The following is a 17,391-nucleotide window of genomic DNA, read 5'->3' on the forward strand; positions in this document are numbered from 1 at the left end:
CACCGCAGACAGTGAGGCAGAGACAGTCGCAGACATGCATCAAACAGGTGTTCACTTCGTGGGGAGATCATTGGCAACTATAGGCGGCAATCCATTCCATCCCCCGAACCACAATCACCCGGGGTAACCCCAACCCAGATAGATGAATAGGTGGGCAGATTCAGATGTTACGAACGACATCGCATTCCACAGGCACCCGCGGTAGCGCGTATCCATCAAAACAGTCCACATTTGCATGAGGGCGGTAAGACGTTAGTAAACGATTGTGTAGGTGTTCCCTAGAAACCGCATGAATCATTGCAGTAATGGTTATCATGTGAGGGATGATAAAGAATGGGTTCCGTAATAATGTTATCAAGCAAATTTGTTTCCCATGGTGTCTGCCGTTTTCAATGCCACTGTTTTGACATGCAATTACGGATGAAACATTGGCGTTCTATCACAGTGGCGGTGTGTTTCCCGGGACGAGCTCCGGGTAGCGGCGGTCATGCAGCGTTTATCGCGGTACGGAGGGGCTCACGCCCTCCATTGTCATGCCTTGTCGGATGGCCTCGCACCACCCTTCACATGCAATGCGGTGGCAGTCCCGCGCCATCGGCGGACAGCACGGCTTTAATCGCATGCTCTGACGGGGCGTTTATGGTATCAGTCGGGGGCACATGGCCTCTTCGTCAGCAAGTAGCGCGTCAAGGACAGGTGCATGCTCTGTCAGTGGACTTGATGTTATCTCCGAAGCTTATCCGCAACGTCCTATTCGTCATTGTGTTGCAGGCCAAGCTGAATAACGTCGTACGCTAGACCTATTTCTTAAAAAAAAACTTAAAAGGGATCTAATTGGCCAAAAGCTTATAAAAGAAAACAATAAAACCCTGCCCAAGCATATATTGTCCGACCTACTGTGTTTGGTCTCAGTCTGTACCTGGGGTCAGGGTCAGGTCGGTCAGTGACGGGCGACACCGTCGTTGTCGTTGTCGCCTTTTTCCTCGGCCGGATGCGTCGCCTGCGTCCGGGCGGCTTGGTCGGTTTGGTCTCGTCGCCAGTTTCGTCCGTCGTTTTCGTCTTTGTCGGCTTACGCGACTTGGTCCGCTGACGCTTCCGCGACCTCAGTCTGGTCAGACTATGGGGAAGCCAGGGTTACCGAGCGGGCATGTCCTATGTGGATAACGTCACGAACTCACGACCATGTCACATTCATGTCACAATGTCATTGATGTCATATCCGATCGTGAATAGGAGACAAGTGAATTGTGTCATTCTTTTAGCACCGAGTTCCTTTGAGTGTTCGGGTAAAAATGAGTCATGACTTGGTCAAATATTATATGCATAATGTAGACGGCATGTATCTGACACGCTCTTGTGGATTAGATCAGTCAGGTTACGAACTATTCGTCACTCGGGTCAGATGTCTAGCACCCTTTTCAGTGTCGTGTCGCTCTCGTCCCGCCCTGTTACCCTCGAGGTCTGGCCAGTTCTAAGGGAAGAAGGGAAAACTCCAGGCTGGGGCAATAGGTAGCCTAGTCAGTAGTGGCAGAGGGTAGAAAATAAAGATATACGGTAGCTACTCACCGGGGCGGGCTCAGGGTCGTGCGCTGCGGGAACTCGGTGCGGGCGGGCGTCTGCAGAAAAAAAGAAAATGGGCATTGTTAACGGATTAAATTGAAGATAAAGTATATCGGATACATCTTATGCCACGAAGGTTGAGGTCCTAAAATGCAAATATTGCTTACACAATATATGTATCAAATATTGCAGCTTGATCGCAGCAATTGATATCCCTATGCTCATGACATTTACCGAATTCGTTACCGATCGTCGAGTTTCCGGTCCCGTCTGCAATTTACGCTAATATAACAAACCTCTCACTCCCGTCCCGTCCCATCCGTTCCTCTCCCATCATCATCATCCCACCCACTCCCTACTCACGGCCTCGGTGGTGGTGGGCGGGGCCGGCTGGCGGCTCGGCGAGTCGGGCACCTCGTCCTCATACAGCACCTCCTCGTCGTCATAGATGTAGTAGACGTCGTAGATGGTGTCGTTGACGTAGGCCACGTAGGCCGGCTCGGTGTAGGTCTGCACGTCGGGCGAGGCCGGGGTCGGCGCCGGCACCGGCGGACGGCCCGTGCTCACCGTCTGCACCGTCAGCGACGACGGAGGGAACGGCGACGGCGACGGAGACGACGGGAAGCGGTTGGACGAGACGAAGGTGGACGGGGCGGAGGGGGCCGGCGGCGGCGCGAACGTCGACGACGGACGCGGCGGCTCGCGCTCCGGGAAACGGGTGCCCGTGTCGCCGAAGGAGAAGGAAGAGAGGGTGGAGATGCGGATCGGTGGCGCGGCCGTCGCCTTGGCGCGCAGCTCAGAGTTGTCCCTGCAGAGGGAGGGGAGGGGGAGGCGTCAGACGGGTGATAATATCGTGCACAGTGACGGACAGGGCACACAAGCGGGCAAACGTGATGTGAAGTGCATGCTGAGCTCGCGCATTTTTACTCGGCGGTAAAAGGCAAATCAGTTGCAATTAAATGGAATTTCCTCTGAACCGGCTCAGAATCGTTACAATTGAATCAAAATTGAAAGGTTAGGTGGCCCCTTCATAATGTTAACGTTATCCGATGGATATATCGACGAAGGCTATCGATTACTTTCCACAATGGCCTATCACGATGCAAGTCAAATGTCGGGCTCGGTAATTCGTCTGTCACGGTCCCTCCCGTCATGTCCCCTGATCGGGCCCACCCAGCAGACTGGCAGCGCCCCAAGCGGCGGCACTGTTACCTGCCGTATCCGCCGGTGGGTGTCAGGCCAGGTCGAGTCGCCGGTCCGTAGTAAGAGTCATAGTCGTACGGGTCGTACAAGTCAGGTCGTCGAGGCCGCGAGTAAGGCGACAGGGGCAGACTAGGTCTGGAGTCAAAGTAAATTCCCTGATCTCGGTTATACGACGGCCCCTGGTCATATGAAGGCTCCCTTTCGTATGTAGGTTCTCGCTCGTACGCAGGTTCCCGTTCATACGAGGGCTCCCGCTCGTAGGAAGGCCGAGTCTGGTTCTTGGCTGGTTCCGGAAGCGGTGCTGCAAACGGCGGGAACCAGCTGTCCAACTCAGCGGGCGCGAACGGGGACACCACGGTCGGCGGTTCACGGTCGTGGTCCCGTCTCTGGTCCCGGTCCCGGTCGGAGGAGGGCGACGGGGTCACGGCCGGTCGGTAGGTGGTCACTTTAGGCGGCTCGGTGGCCGGCGCCGCCGTCGGGTACAGGTCTCCGTACCCCTCCGAGTACGGCACGGCAGGACGGTACGTCACAGGTGCTACGTACCCCTCCTCGACGGGGGCCGCTTCATACGGCTTGTACGTCGGCCGATCGTACTCATCTTTGTCGTATTTGTACGCCGAGTCCCGGTATTCGTCATTATTGTACTTGTAAGGTGATTCATTATACTGCTGCCCTTCATATTTGTTATACTCTGCTTCCCTATACTCGTCTTTTTCATATTTGTACGGTGCGTTAGGGTACTGGTCTTTGTATTTGTACGGTGTCGACTGGTACGTCTTGTACGGGGGCGACTGAGCAGAGGGTCTAAAATCCTCCTCATCTTGATGCGAATCTCCAGCTGGTGGGCTGCGCACTACCTCTTTGGTTTTGCTGTTGAAGATCTGAGTCTGGAAATCGTCTTCGTACACCCCGTACGGATTTCTGAACTGCTGGTTGTATGACGGGTTGTACGGACTCCGGTACGGGTTATCGTACGGCCGGTAGTACGGCCGGTCGTAGAAGCTCTGCGGCCCGTAGTAGTCGCGGTCCAGGTACTCCTGTTGACTGTTGGTCGGCCGGGACGGTGTGAACGGGGCGGAGAACTGGCCCCGTCCGGAGCCGAACCCGTTCGCCGGGAAGGCGTGTGCCACGGAGCGCTGTCGGTGGTGTTTGAGCACGGCGAACGGATCGGCGCCGCCGCGCAGGGGAGCCGGGATGAAGGGTCGCGACAGCCGGCGGCCGCTGCGCCGACCGGAGGCGGCTGCCCGCTGCGGCGGCGGCAGCTGCAGAAACAGACGGCCGGCAGACTCGGCCTCTAACACCGGATCCTCCTCCAGTGAGACGTTATAGTCCAGCGCGCCCACCCGGGGCAGAAGTACCCCGCTGGGCAGACTCGGAGCTTCGTCAGCGCCGGTGGAGTCAGCAGTCGCGTCAGTCGAGTCAGAGTCAGCGTCAGCGGTGTCAGGCTTGTCGGGCGGCCGAGTCGTGTCGTTTGCACGAGGGGCGACTCTAAAATAGAGACGGGAGGGAGGGTGAGTGGCTGTCGGCACCGGGCGGGGGCGGAGAGGGGCGGGGCGACCCGGCTCGCGTGCCCATCAGTCCTGGGAGCGCAGCGGGCGGCCGCTGCCGCGGCAAGGTCAAGTGTTGTTACACATGGTCGGGCGCGGTGCCGGCTGGGTCGGGGTGCAGGGTCAACAGTGGGCGGCGGCGCCGGGGCTGTCCAGACACACACACAGCGGCTGTGTCGACCTACCCGAGCCGAGCGGCTGAACCCCCCTGGGTGGCCCCGCAGTCAGGTCACGGCACAACAAAGCGGTTTATGAGCGAGCGGCGGCGGAATTGTGACGTGCCGCACGGGCGTCTCGATTGATGGTGTGTATTCACGGGTTCAGTTCGTTTGTTTCGTTTACGTTTCTTTATTGCCACTTATCTAGGTCAGTTAGGTCGATCTACGCGTTGCGTTGCGAAATAAATTTGATCGTTTTGTGGAGATAAATTCATCACAGTGACGTTCCGATTAAACATTAGTGAATTAATGTTCCCAATGATATAGTGTCGGTTAGATCAGCGCACAATTATCACAGGCGGTGTCCTGTAGGCGACCGATGCGGCCAACTCAGCAGAACTGACTGCCCTCGGCTGGCCCGTCGTGTGTCACGGCTAGGCCGTCGTGCGCTCTGTTCCCGGTGGCGTGGGCTGAGACACTGGTCAGCTAATGTCGTGTAGCCCCGTCGACTCGTGACCCCGTGTCCCGCCCTCCCCGCTGAGTTCGAACGCTAACCTGGCCTCCAACTCACTGGAGAGAGTTTGAGGGCCAGCGCAAGGTAGCTTACTAACAAGGTGTTAAGTAGGTTTAGCTGCAATAATTATCGCGTCATTACTCATGGGCTCGATAAAACTGAGTTTATCATAGCACGAATATTATGAAAGTAATAGCAAACTCACAGTTTTCCCACGATGAGAGATTTTCGCACTTACTCGAAAGCAATAGCTCATTTCTGAATCAGGTGTGCCATCAAGAGAAACTACAGAATGTTCCCGCTAACCGTTTTCTACCGACCAGACTGGGCATTTCACACGCGTGTCATCGTGCCTGTAAACCCACCACAAGTCTTCGAGTGTCTAAACGTTTTCAGTTTCCACTCACCCGTCCCGTATCCCAGAGTTACTAACATGTTCCGCGCAGTTAACTTAGCGTGTAACTCTCGCGAAACGTCGGTATGTCTACCTGTCTGTCTATCTGTATAGACAGTAGACACAGCTGCAGATCTCTGTTTGCCTGCTTCGTCGTGCTGTTGACTCCTGCCCTCTGGTCAGCCCAGATAACTCAGTACATCCGTGCAGCGCGCCAATAACCCCAGGCTCAGATGGGAACCGGTCAGAGAGTGTCTTCATCTACGGTCGGTGAGCTAACACTTCCCTTTCCAGGATGTACAAATTCGGTGATTGGTATGGACAAAAGTCACGGCACATTTGCCGATAGCTAAACGGCGTTCTTACGCCAACACGATGAGGATGACAGCATAATAAGTGTTTTGTCTGAAAAAATGAGTTCTTCGCATAAGCATTGTTTGATGTCATGATGCCAACGTCAAGTTATTTACATTTGTGGCTTCGCTTGTTGGAAATGAACAGTGAGTGATCACTAAATAACTACATAAATAAATGCAAATAAATAACTTTATAAATAGGTTACATAATCAGCATTCCGTTTTAGCATAAGGTACTGTGGAAAGCGTGAGTCATGCTTAAGCGTGAGTCATGCTTAAGTATAAATGACGTTATTTGTGCTGAGTGGTGCCACGCGCCATGTATCCCGAGCTCGGTCCGGTACTCACTGCAGGCTCTGCTGAAAGCGTCCCCGTCCGCTGCTGCTGTCGGGGCTGAACAGCCGCTGCTGGCGACGCGCCACGATCTTCTGCGGGCGGTGCAGAGGGTGACCGGTCAGAGGGGTCCGGCGGGTCAGGTCACTGACAGGTCACGGTGAGGGGGGGCTTCATGATCAGCACTCACCACACACACGTCACTATAGGGCCGTCGCCCGTCAGCCTAGGTCAGGTCACTGAACACGATCCCATCAGATCTGTCTGTCGTCACCGTCTGATTACATCTGACCGTCCTATAATCAGGCTAGTTAGCCGGCCGGGCCGGGGTCACCGTATAGGTCATCCTGGTCGTGTCGCCAATAGCACGCACCGGCGCCGTTTGATGCATGGCAACGGTGACAGAGTGGCGAGTCTGACCAATTATCGGACGGAGCTGGGCGAGACAGAGCGCCCAGCGCTCCTCCAGTGGCCGTTGCAATACAGGTCAGCGGCAAAGCTGAGCCACTGTTCTTATGCAAACGGCGTCGTATGTCAACGATACGTGCCGTTCGACTCCACAGCTTGGCTCAATGTGACGGCCGGGATGGCTCGCCTCCCGCTATTTGGTGCCATTGACTCTGCTACAGCCACTGATTGCTAGTTAGGTAACCGCTCAGATGCCTGCAGCTGTCGCCATCCACTACTACTCTCTCCCTGCGAGTCTGGCGGCCCTCAGACCGTCTACTTACATCTAAAATATAAATGATGATAGAAACAGACATCTAAAATGATGTCTGTAGAGCGTAGACATCATTTTGCTTGCCGATCTTCTAGTTAAATTTTGGACATCAGAACATTCAGACTTTGAAATTTAGGTATCGCATTTTAATTGACCTTCTTTGCCTTTGACCCCATACAATGCCGCCCACAACCCGTCATCTCTCCCACAGCCCGCCGCTGTACCCTCGCCATGACCTCTTAGGGGTTACGTCGCTCTCTGCTTGCGCACCCTCCCAGAAAACTCACGTTTGTATCTCCCTCGAAGCGGACGTTGATGTCTCGGGAAGGCTGGCTCTCGATGCCTCCCAGCAGACGGGCCTGCTCGGCCAGGTCGCGGTCGCTGCTGTGCTGATCGTCCAGGTTGTTCCTCACGGGCACGGGCCTGAGAGGGTGACACGGACGGGGTCAGACGTTGTCAAACAGGGCCACACAAGGTGCTGCACAGTGTCATGAGTGCCATTCAGAGGATGATTTGGTTGGTAATCATATGCATTGAAATGAAGCCCATAATCACGAGATGAAAGAATCTCAGAATCGATAAAACAACGCGATTCACGAACTGTATTAGCCAATGCAGCTCGCACTTCGCCAATCGCATATCTCGATCATATTCAGAACACCCTTTTACATCTCATAAATCGCCAGGTGGTCCGCGGCTCTGCTCCCCCTGTGGCCAGAGGTCAGGCCAGGTCACCGGCCAGCGGTGGGCAGGGAGCGGGCGAGCAGCCAGGTGCGGCGTCGCCATCGATTATTCTGTTTGCCGAAGTTCTGGGCGTGGGCCGACAGGCGGCGGGGGCGGTGCCGCGCACGTAATGCCATGGTAAACGAGCTCGTTATCGACTTGTTTTGGCGTTTGGAGGAGCTGGGAGCGGATCGGACGTGGCCCCTCATTGGAGATGGTAATCGGAGGTGATGATGGCGTGTGATTCTATTCTCATCGCGGGCCGGGCAATCTGGCGTGTTTGAGGAGGGTCACTGGCGGGGGCAGAGGACCATGATATCGCCGAATCGGTCTGCGGGAGGCGCTGATCCCGCTGGGGTGTGGGACGTCCCTTCTTGGGTTTATCTGCGGGCGGCCGAGCCAGCAACAATGGTGGCCGTTTTGAAACGGCCCCGGTGGCCTCGCTACTTGAGACGCCGTTTGTGCGCCTGAACAGCAGTCGGTAAGCCAGTCCTTTGATTGTATAACTAGCGTAGTATAACGTCGACAAAGGTTGACGTCAAGTTGACATTTTGTGACATAAGGTCACCGGAGCGTGCTTAAAATATGCAAACACGAAAAAAAACAGAGGTCACGGTCAGCGTAAAATGTTTCGGGAGCTCTTACAGCTCGTTAGACATCAGACACCCAAAACCCTCGTCTATAGTCTGTCTTGTCAGTGTTGTCCATACAACCGGCTGGCAGGGATAACACCATGGGTATAAAAACCCAGAACAAAGGAGTTTTTGCACCGCGTACTAAAGCGGCGTAATCAAAACCCATTACCCTCGTGTGTTTTCAGCCACCACCCATGTGCCGAACGCGGGAAGGCTTCTATTGTTTCTCACAGACAGCATGGCTTAGCCTCACGGCGGGATATAGCGAGCCATTGTTGTGGTACCGGCTCCGTTTCAGTAGACATAGTCGCACTTGTACCGTGGCACGCGGATTAATAGCCAGCTGTTCTCGGGAGCCGATACCGGAGTAAGCCGGTGAGAACTGCATCCCTCAGACATTCGGGAAAGATAGACGTCGAGGAATTTCCAACACATTCTACTCATCATTTGGCCATGAACAGGCGCCAGCCGATAGATCGCCTGCTTGGCTCCACCTATCATTAATCTAAGTGGACCTATCCTCTCGACTGACTAGCTCGGCTAACCCGTCTTCCCACTGACCCGTCTCCCTCACTGACCAGCTCGGTGACCCGTCTCCCTAACAGACCTCAGCTGACCCGTCTCCCTCACTGACCCGTCTCCCGACTGGCCCATCTTCCCCACTGACCCGCTCCCCACGGACCCTTCTCCCTAACTGACCTCAGCTGACCCGTCTCCCTGACTGACCCATCTTCCCCACTGACCGGATCGGCTGACCCGTCCCCCCTCCACTGACCCGTCTCCCCGACTGACCTGCGGGAGGTGGTGGGGGCGGTCTGGCGGCCGCGGGAGGACGGCTGCCGTGCCCGGGACGGGGCCGCGCTGCTGGCGGCGGCCGTGGCGGCACCCGTCGATGAGGAGCGCGGCACGTCAACACCGCCAGCACACGACTCCACGTTACGGGGCCAGTCGCAGGTGAGCAGGTCATCACTGGAACAAACCACCGGTCAACAGTTACACGGGGAGGACAGAAAGAGGGGCTGGTCATCAACGAGACACAAAGAAGCTAACAGCCGCTAGGGAAACACTGACAGACTATCACTGAAATGCAGCTTTGAGGCAGCTGCTATGCATAGTGGACAACTCGTTTAAGCTTACCATGGCGAAATGAGCGAATAGCTTATAAAACAATACTTAATATAGCAAAGAGTTGATGTGGCTCTGTAGACAGACACCCCATGGAACCTAAATAGAGTTGTGGCTGAGGTGGCGACTGAGGCGACCTCAATTGCTCAATAGGGTCTGCCGGGCTAGGAGTCGGCCACTTAGCGAAAACTATGACCGTCAAAATATCACCCATTCAATTAAGGAATTCCTACGAGCCGTTTCGAGCGCCACTGGGAGACGCCGTGGGGACGCTTAAGGCCAAGCAGTCTACCCACGTGATCTCGACATTCTGGAAGTCGGCTCCCAAGTTCAGTGTCGCTGTGACGAGGCATTTTGTTCACTAATCATCTGGAGCGCTATATTTGGGTCACGGTCGAAAGGTTCCGGTGGCAATTAAGCCAGTTTAGAGCGGTAAGGACTCCATCACGAGCTGTATTGTTTGTAGTGGAGCGTGGAATGCGCGCAGGGCGGCGGCTCCGCCTTGCAGCCGCGTTGACCTGACACTGACCTGTATACGAGTCCGTTGGTGCACACTTCCTCCAGCGCTCCGCCGAACACACACACGTAGTATTTAGAACAGTCTACAGGGTGGGGATAGTATCCGAAGTCTTCAGGGCAGTCAAAGTCTTCAGACGCCTTGCGCCCCCCGGGAAACGACGATCTAAATTGTGCCGCTGACGCGCCTGGAACAGAAGAACAGTGTAATTGGACACCGCCCCGCGTCGGCACTGTCTAATTAGAGCACCAAGGTCGGGCAGAGCGGGGACGAGGAAGGGGGGTAGGTTACGGGCCACGCCCGGGTGCCGCCCGCTGAAGGCGACCGAGGTGATCCGTCTTGTGCAGCGGCATTCCGTTATTAGTGTCTGCTTCCGTGAAGGTGCTGACATGCATATCATGGTGATTGATAGTAGATGACATTGTTGTGACAAACAAGGATATAATGTGATTGATTGTAGAGACATTGTTGTGAAGAACAGGGCTATAACGGCTATCTTATCTGACACACAATACGGTCGATGAGCGAAGTCACTCGTGTTCAGCAAGCTACGGCCATGAAAGGAAAAGTAAACGTGACTTCATAGAGATTGGTCTCAGTCGGCCAGGTGAATAGTCGGAAAAAACCAGCGCCCAGAAGGAAGTTATCCGTAGGAGCAATTTCAATGCAGTGGACTACCCAACCAAACGTTAGCTCGCTGCGCAAGGATGATTGGTCTAGATACCGCACTTTCGCTGTCACCGCCCGTCCGCACCTTTGCAGTAGCCCTGCAGCCCGCCTGTCTATATCACGGATACTCGGTCCAGCATGTTTCCGGAATCCGTAGTCAAAGTCAATTTTCCGCGGCCGAGCGGGACGTGGGAGCCGGGACCGCGCTCTCTGCAGGGCTCGGGTCGGCCTACAGAGCAGACTGTTTTGCTGCACGGCCGAGCGCGGACACTTTCCTCCTCGAGAGCACGGTGCGCGGAGCCGCGCCGGGTCATGGTAAGCCGTCACGCGCGGGCACCGAGCCCGACGGACCTTGACTGAATCATGCTGTTCCACCAGGGGCCCCAGCGCCAGTTTCCCCGCTAGCTCGCGAACAGAGCTGAGGTTAGGTCTGCGACAGCAGCAGCAGCTTCGGCGGCGAGACGCTATGAGCAGTAATCGCGCTGGTTCCCCACGTGATGCGCGGGTGTCGTCTCGCTTTTTCTGCGCCACCAATCATCGAGCGTGTGCCATTGTTCGGGAGGCCGGCACTGCCCCTCATTCTTCTGTCGGCGGCTGCGGTGCGGCGACGGCTCGCTGTCGCCGCCGCCGCCGCTCCGACCGTGACCTCTGACCTGGGGTGACCGGCACGACCCGGTGTGACCTGGCAGCGGCCGAGTCGCACCGCCGCGCCGTGCGGTCGGCCCGCTGTGTCTCCGACCTCCCCGAGTGACCGCAGCCTTGGCTGGGCACCGCGCGCGCCGCGCCGGCGGTCGGCGGTCAGGTCACCGGTGCGGCGGTCGGTCGACTGCCTTTCGATGAGCCCACAGCCGGCCAGACGCAGCTCTTGTGTGACATCACGCGCCGTCGAGCGCCACCGCGCGTGCGTGTCCAACACGGCCCGCTTACGGTGTCATTGTTTTCACATTACGGCCCGGAATCGTAACAGGATTACCGCATAGCCGACATCGGTAGACCAACAATGGTCACCGGGCGGACGCAGTTCGACATTCCTCGCTCCCGTCACCGGCGGGCGGGCCCCGGAAGGTGACGGCAGCAGTGGTGGTGACGGCTGGCGCGGACCGTCACAGCCAACCGTCACAGAGAACCGTCACAGCTGTCGCGTGCCGCCGCGCGCAGTGCCAGTCACCACTGGGGCGGCCACACTCACGCTCGAGGTGGTCGCTCGAGCTGAACGGCACGCTCATTAGAGGCCATGAGACGGCCAGCGCCACGTTCGCACCAGCCCGAGAACCGCGCCGATTTCGCCGCAGTGGTTACACTTCTGCTCTGATGATGCATTGCCAGTGTGCGATCTCAGATTCAGGCCAGAAAAGTGCCGACTTGGGAAAATCAATACCTTACAATGGAAGTGTCACACGGTTTCACTACTGATATGATAAGTAAATTTTCACGCTTTCTGTCTTGACTAAAGGCATGTGCTAAATATCGTTTAGTTTAAAGAAAATGGGAGGCGGTGTAATAAAATACGTTGATCATCTGGGCTCAATTGCAATGCATAGTTATGACGCATAACGTGCCTACGTACCACGTACTTTTTAGATCAAACCACAGCATGCGTTCCTGTCAGACCGCACGGAGGGTGCATTCCCCGCCGCAGTTCGTTACGTGATTGCAAAGCTTTCGAAAAGTCCCACCTAAGCCCCACTTTCACTTTTATTCTGTTTTGGCTTATCTCGCCACGCCTGGATACAAATCTGTACACGCCGGTACATCTGTAATGTGTGTGTATTACGGCGCGTGTGTCTGCAACCGTGGCCCCGCCGTGTCACACGCTCAGATAAGGATCTTTGGCCGCGACCCAGGATCTGGTGGGCTGAGACGTGCCGACCCCAGGGCAGTGGCTCTGCCGGCAGCCGGCGGGATGAACAAGGTGTAAGAAATTCAGACAGATATTTTCCGAGGACCGGATAGATTGAGCGGGGACTGTAACTGCATTGGCACAAAGATGACGACCTCGGTTACCGAGAGACTGCAGAGTCGCACATGCGTCTAACACCAGAGACTGGATGGAGACTGTAGTAGCACATAAGTGCCTAACACTATGGACTGGAGAATACAATGGCGCATAGGCTCCTATCACCACGGACCGAGAGACCGCAGAGACCCAAGCGTGGCACCAGACTGGAGACTGCAGCCACGCACAAGTGACTAGCACCAGGGGCTGGAGACTGCAGCAACACACAGGTGTCTAGCACTAGGTATCGGGAGACTGCAGAAGCACACAAGTGTCTAACACCACGGAGACTGCAGTGACACGTGTGTGCCTAACACAAAGTACTGGGAGACTGCAACAGCACATAGGTGTCTAGCCTTGGGAACTGCAGCACGGCCAAGAACGTAACAACGTGCCCGTATAGAGTGCAGCAAGTAGTCGGAACACAACACAAAACGCTTGCAAACTGCGACAAGGCCAACGCCTCAGGTGTGAGAGTGCAACACAGTGTATGAAGATAACACCGTGCTACAGAAATGTAACAGAGGAGTGAGGACTGCTGGTAGACGTCGTGCCATTTGCAGGATCTGGTCCGGCTTTAGTATCCATGAATACTCGAGAGTAGCTGTCTGGACTGGGCAGCGGACCGGAAAGTGTTTGGAGACAAAACGACTGTAATAGTTGGTAACGAACTAACGGACCTGCTTGCCACACATGTAAATGCTATTAAGCACGAGGTCGTGCCCCCATCGGCTGCAGCATTTCATGCATAGGTCGGCAGGACTCAATTGCAAATGTTATATAAGCATTGGTAAGCGCCAGGAGAAACCTGGACCGATTGTAGATTTTCCTGGTTCCTAGGCCTCAAACAACAGGACTGGCATTTACAGCAGAAGCATGTATTACCATTTGGGTAGACACGGGACACTGGGCAGCACAAGTGTCTTGCTTGTTGTCTCTGCACCAGCGATAACTCGCTTCCCACCGCGGACTTGCGGCAGCTCCTTGCTTTAAATGGCACCGATAAAACCAGAGCCAACATGGTCTTGGCAATGAGAGTCGTGAGCTGTGCTGCACTACGCCCATTGTCGGGCCAGAGAGCTTGATTACGATCAAGCTTCACAATTTTGAATGTGTGTGTCTGTGTGTCTGCGTGCCCTAGCTTGCCACACTCCGCGCTGTCGACGCTAAGAGGCATCTCATTAGCATGGCCAGACTTGTGTCAGCTTAATCGAACATGGAGATTACCTGGGCGGCCCAGATTGAGACGGCTGGCGCGCACTCCGCGCCGCCCCGCGCGCGTCTGAATGGGCGCACCACCCATTCGCTCGTCATGTCAGCGCTCGACAGAGTCATAACGGCTGCCTATCGCCGACAGATCGGCGGGAGTGCCGCGGCCACACAGGTCGGCCGCTGAGCGCACTGACACACGCGCCGCGTCCGACGCCTGATGAAAGGCCGGTTTCCGGCGCTGCTTGCAAAACTGGCCAGACGGTAACGGCCCAGAGGCCGCCGGAGGGTAGGGCAGGGGTAGTGGTGGCGGGGTACCGCGGCGGAGGTTCTGTCAGTTCTGTAAGCACTCGTGACCGCCCGCGGAGCCCCGCTGTCCGACAGTCACGACAGGCGCGACCACGGGCCGAGCACGACCGGACACGGCCTGCAGCCGCGCGGTACGAAGGACCACGGCTTCGGTCGGCCCGATACGGCTCCGCCACGTCCCGATACGGCCCCACCGCGGCCCCATCACGGTCCTGCCACGGCCCGAGCCAGCCAGTCGCCGTCGACCCAGAGAATCGTCAGACTCAGCGTGGTCCGACGGCTCTCAGTGGTCTGAACAGGCAACACGTGCGGCTGGCGGTGTCGTGGGGCGACTGGACAGCTCGCCGACAGCGCGCCTTGCGCCACAGAATGGATAGCAGCCCTCCGACCGGCGGCTGCGATCTCAGGCTGACGCATGACCGAGTGGCCTGGGGCGGTGCACCAACCGACCGGCGGCCCGCGATCGCGGCTCGATCGGACGACTGCCCCGGTGACCCGGCGACCCGCCCGCCACCCAAGGTGTGTCAGCTGCGACCGGCCGGAGAGATACCGATCTACCGAGGGGCGATTTGTCTGGGTCAGAGTGTCCGCCGCGTGACCCGCCGACACGGGGCGGCGTTAAACACGCCAAATCAGCAGCTGCTGCGCATGGTGGGGGAGAAATAGTGGCGACACGGCTGCCGAAAAGGGACACAAAGGCCTTGAAATGTGCACAGATGTCCGAACAAATGGAGAGGGTGAACATTAAAAGCCACCCAATATGGCAAACACCATTTCATGTTTTATACAAAATGCTTCATTATCTATTAATTCGGTGCATCCAATTACAAAGTAGGTTAAAACCGATACAGTGGAGAAACACGCAAGCAGTCTGCTAATTATGTCTAGATGTGTTGTAAAACAATGACTTGTCAGAGCATTGTGTGAGTCAGCATAAAGTACGCCTCCAAGGCATCTCCATTACAAGGACGGCTAGGCATAACCTCTACATACTCTTCGAAAGGCATCATTTTGACATCAGTCTAGCACAGTTTTTATATATCCACTAAATGAGCAGCATTAATTCGAGTAGAAAATGCCCTTTTTGCAATAATTTACGGGATAATCCCTTCTAAAAGAACTTCCTGTCCTTTGATGACGCAGCGGTGTTCCCGCGTTGGAGAAAATAATGGTCCAAAGCACATCATCAATCATTCCAAGATGTAATAACCGAACGCGGCTAGAAAATAGCAGGCAAAACGCCATCCATCATATTTACAGAATTACCTACATGTGGCTGTTTGTGCCTGAACAAACTAGTGATAAAAGCCAACGTGTATCTTCGAAGATCACACGATAGAAATTATTATGTTGTGAGTGAGGACATAGTTTTATCTTACTTTGAAATAAGCTATAATCTCACTGCTTAAAAAGTTTTGTTTTAAGAAAAGAGACTGATACAGAGACCCGCGGGATTGCTTCAACGTATTTAATAGCCACTTGGTAAACATTTAATCATTCACTGAGATATGGCAGGTAAATTGAGATAAAAGAAGACAAATCAGCATATTTCTCCACTTTTCTTAGCAGATTGGTGGTGTTTACTTGGATTCACAAACTTAGCTCGTAAGGTAGCTATAGGGAGCGAATGATTCGTGGATCAAAGAGCGTTTTATAAAGAAGGCCAAGCTAGCTGCTAAGGCGAGTTGCACGTACCCGTGTCCTGCCTTCTAAACACCATGATTCTATACAACGTGGTCTTTCTACTCATAACATCCATCAACGTAATAGACAAGTGAAAGACCCGTCCTTGTTGTTCTCAACACTAGTAGCTAAGATAATTAGTAACCTCTGATCATTACTAGGCTATTGATGACAAGCAGGCCAGATAGTTAGTATACACTATACACTTCATACAGTCTAACAGCTAAACGAGTTGCTTTCATTTAAGCAATGATTGCTCAATAGCAGTCATTTATCAGAATCACATTCCTCCATTTTATTGTAATGATACCTACTCTTTCGGCTTCTTTGGTGCATTAGCAACAGTACTAATAATGCCTCCCTAGAATTCATCAGAGCTGTCCCAGTTTTTTGTTATCGTTCTGACCTTGGTACTGTCATCAACAGCCGGCAGTTGTGCCTTGTGGCCGGTGGCCGCGCACATTCCCTAGTAGCTCCGGTATGCGGTGGCCGCCGGGCCGGCCCGGCACAACTAGAGCACGCGCTGCATTTTTGCACCGCACCGCGACCGGCCACTCACCGGCACCCGAGTGTAACGCTGCGGGCGGGCGGCGCGGGCGCGACCTTGACCGGACCGCGGCGGCGCGCCGGCGCGGGAGAGGTCGCCGAGAGCGCGCTCTGATTAGGCTCTGTTCGGCGCGCGCTTTTGACCCGTTCGACCGTCTGCGGTGCTCTGTTGCCTCAGAGGCCGCGGTCAAGTGCCACCCACGACTTGTGTGAAGAGTCGGCCGGATGGCAGCCGGGCTGAGAGAAACTCAGGGCGGAGGGAGGCGCGTCCTGAGACGTCAACAGGACGCGTCTGACGTCTGACTGGTCAGGGACGATGTGCTCAGGATTGGGGGCGCAACTGGGGGAGAGGGACCTTCGTTCGGGGATTAGCCCTCGGCTGTGATGTGCCCTCAATGGGACGGTCGCGGTGGCTGAGCAACTGTGGTGTAACGGAGGATATTTGAAACCAGCCACGCAAAAGGAGTAAATCGATTGCGACACCAGCCTTTGTGTCACGCATAGTTGGATTTATTTTTGCTATGCTGTCCTAGAAAGTGTCATGGTAGCCACAATAGAAACCCCGTACACACAATGTACAGGGTTCAAAGTTGAGATGCATGGAAATATTTGTCATGTTAGAGCTAGGTGCTTCTCTAAAAAATATTTTAATATGTATCCTAATTATTTAAGAGCGTATGTATTACGCAAAATTATTGTTTGGTTGGAATATTTCTTAGTTTATAGGTGATGATGTTCTATGAATGCTAAAATTAAAAGTAAACCCGTGCTCAATACTTCACTCAAGACTTCTTCCTGTCATGTATACCTGCACATTCACTTCAGCACACTGGAAAGGAAAAGTGCACTGTCTCAGCCAACCAAGTCCGCTTTCGCCCGGTCCTCTCAGGAATGTTCCACGCTCTGGCCGTCTCCGAGTCTGTGTCCCAGCGTGGGGCGACCGTCACGCACCTCTCGACTGCCTCACCGTATGCAGATCAGAGTAGTACTTAGACACCGACAGGCGGCAATTAGCCCCCAAACCGCTCCACTCCAGGACATGGCGTGGCGTGACCTCCGCACTTTAGGTCGGGCGAGCCGGTGGGGGAGGGTGGGGCGGGGTGGGTGGGTGGGGAGGGTCGCCAGTGCCGGTCCCCCCAGTGACAGCCAGCTACTGTTAACGCCATTCCCCTTGAGACCCTAATTTTTCGCGA

At 55.1% G+C, this 17,391-nt stretch overlaps 1 protein-coding gene across 9 annotated transcripts in view; it reads right to left on the reverse strand.

Moving 5' to 3' along the window:
- Positions 1 to 17,391, reverse strand: part of LOC122377903 (mucin-5AC-like) — a 62,636-nt gene that overhangs the window by 5,128 nt on the left and 40,117 nt on the right. For 3 of the 9 annotated variants that reach the window (XM_043358489.1, XM_043358488.1, XM_043358490.1), the window contains exons 3-8: positions 9,799 to 9,973; positions 8,937 to 9,113; positions 7,074 to 7,209; positions 6,081 to 6,160; positions 1,924 to 2,368; positions 1,567 to 1,616 (exon numbers count right to left, since the gene is read on the reverse strand). In XM_043358489.1, the coding sequence (XP_043214424.1) occupies positions 1,567 to 1,616; positions 1,924 to 2,368; positions 6,081 to 6,160; positions 7,074 to 7,209; positions 8,937 to 9,113; positions 9,799 to 9,973 (1,063 nt within the window). Of the gene's footprint in view, positions 1 to 919; positions 1,118 to 1,566; positions 1,617 to 1,923; positions 2,369 to 2,772; positions 4,252 to 6,080; positions 6,161 to 7,073; positions 7,210 to 8,936; positions 9,114 to 9,798; positions 9,974 to 17,391 lie in introns of all 9 variants that reach the window. The other 6 variants (XM_043358483.1, XM_043358482.1, XM_043358487.1 and 3 more) reach the window with 3 other exon arrangements.

This window comes from Amphibalanus amphitrite, unplaced genomic scaffold, assembly GCF_019059575.1.
Source record: "Amphibalanus amphitrite isolate SeventyFive unplaced genomic scaffold, NRLGWU_Aamphi_draft 000052F_arrow, whole genome shotgun sequence".
NCBI classification, from domain to species: domain Eukaryota; kingdom Metazoa; phylum Arthropoda; class Thecostraca; order Balanomorpha; family Balanidae; genus Amphibalanus; species Amphibalanus amphitrite.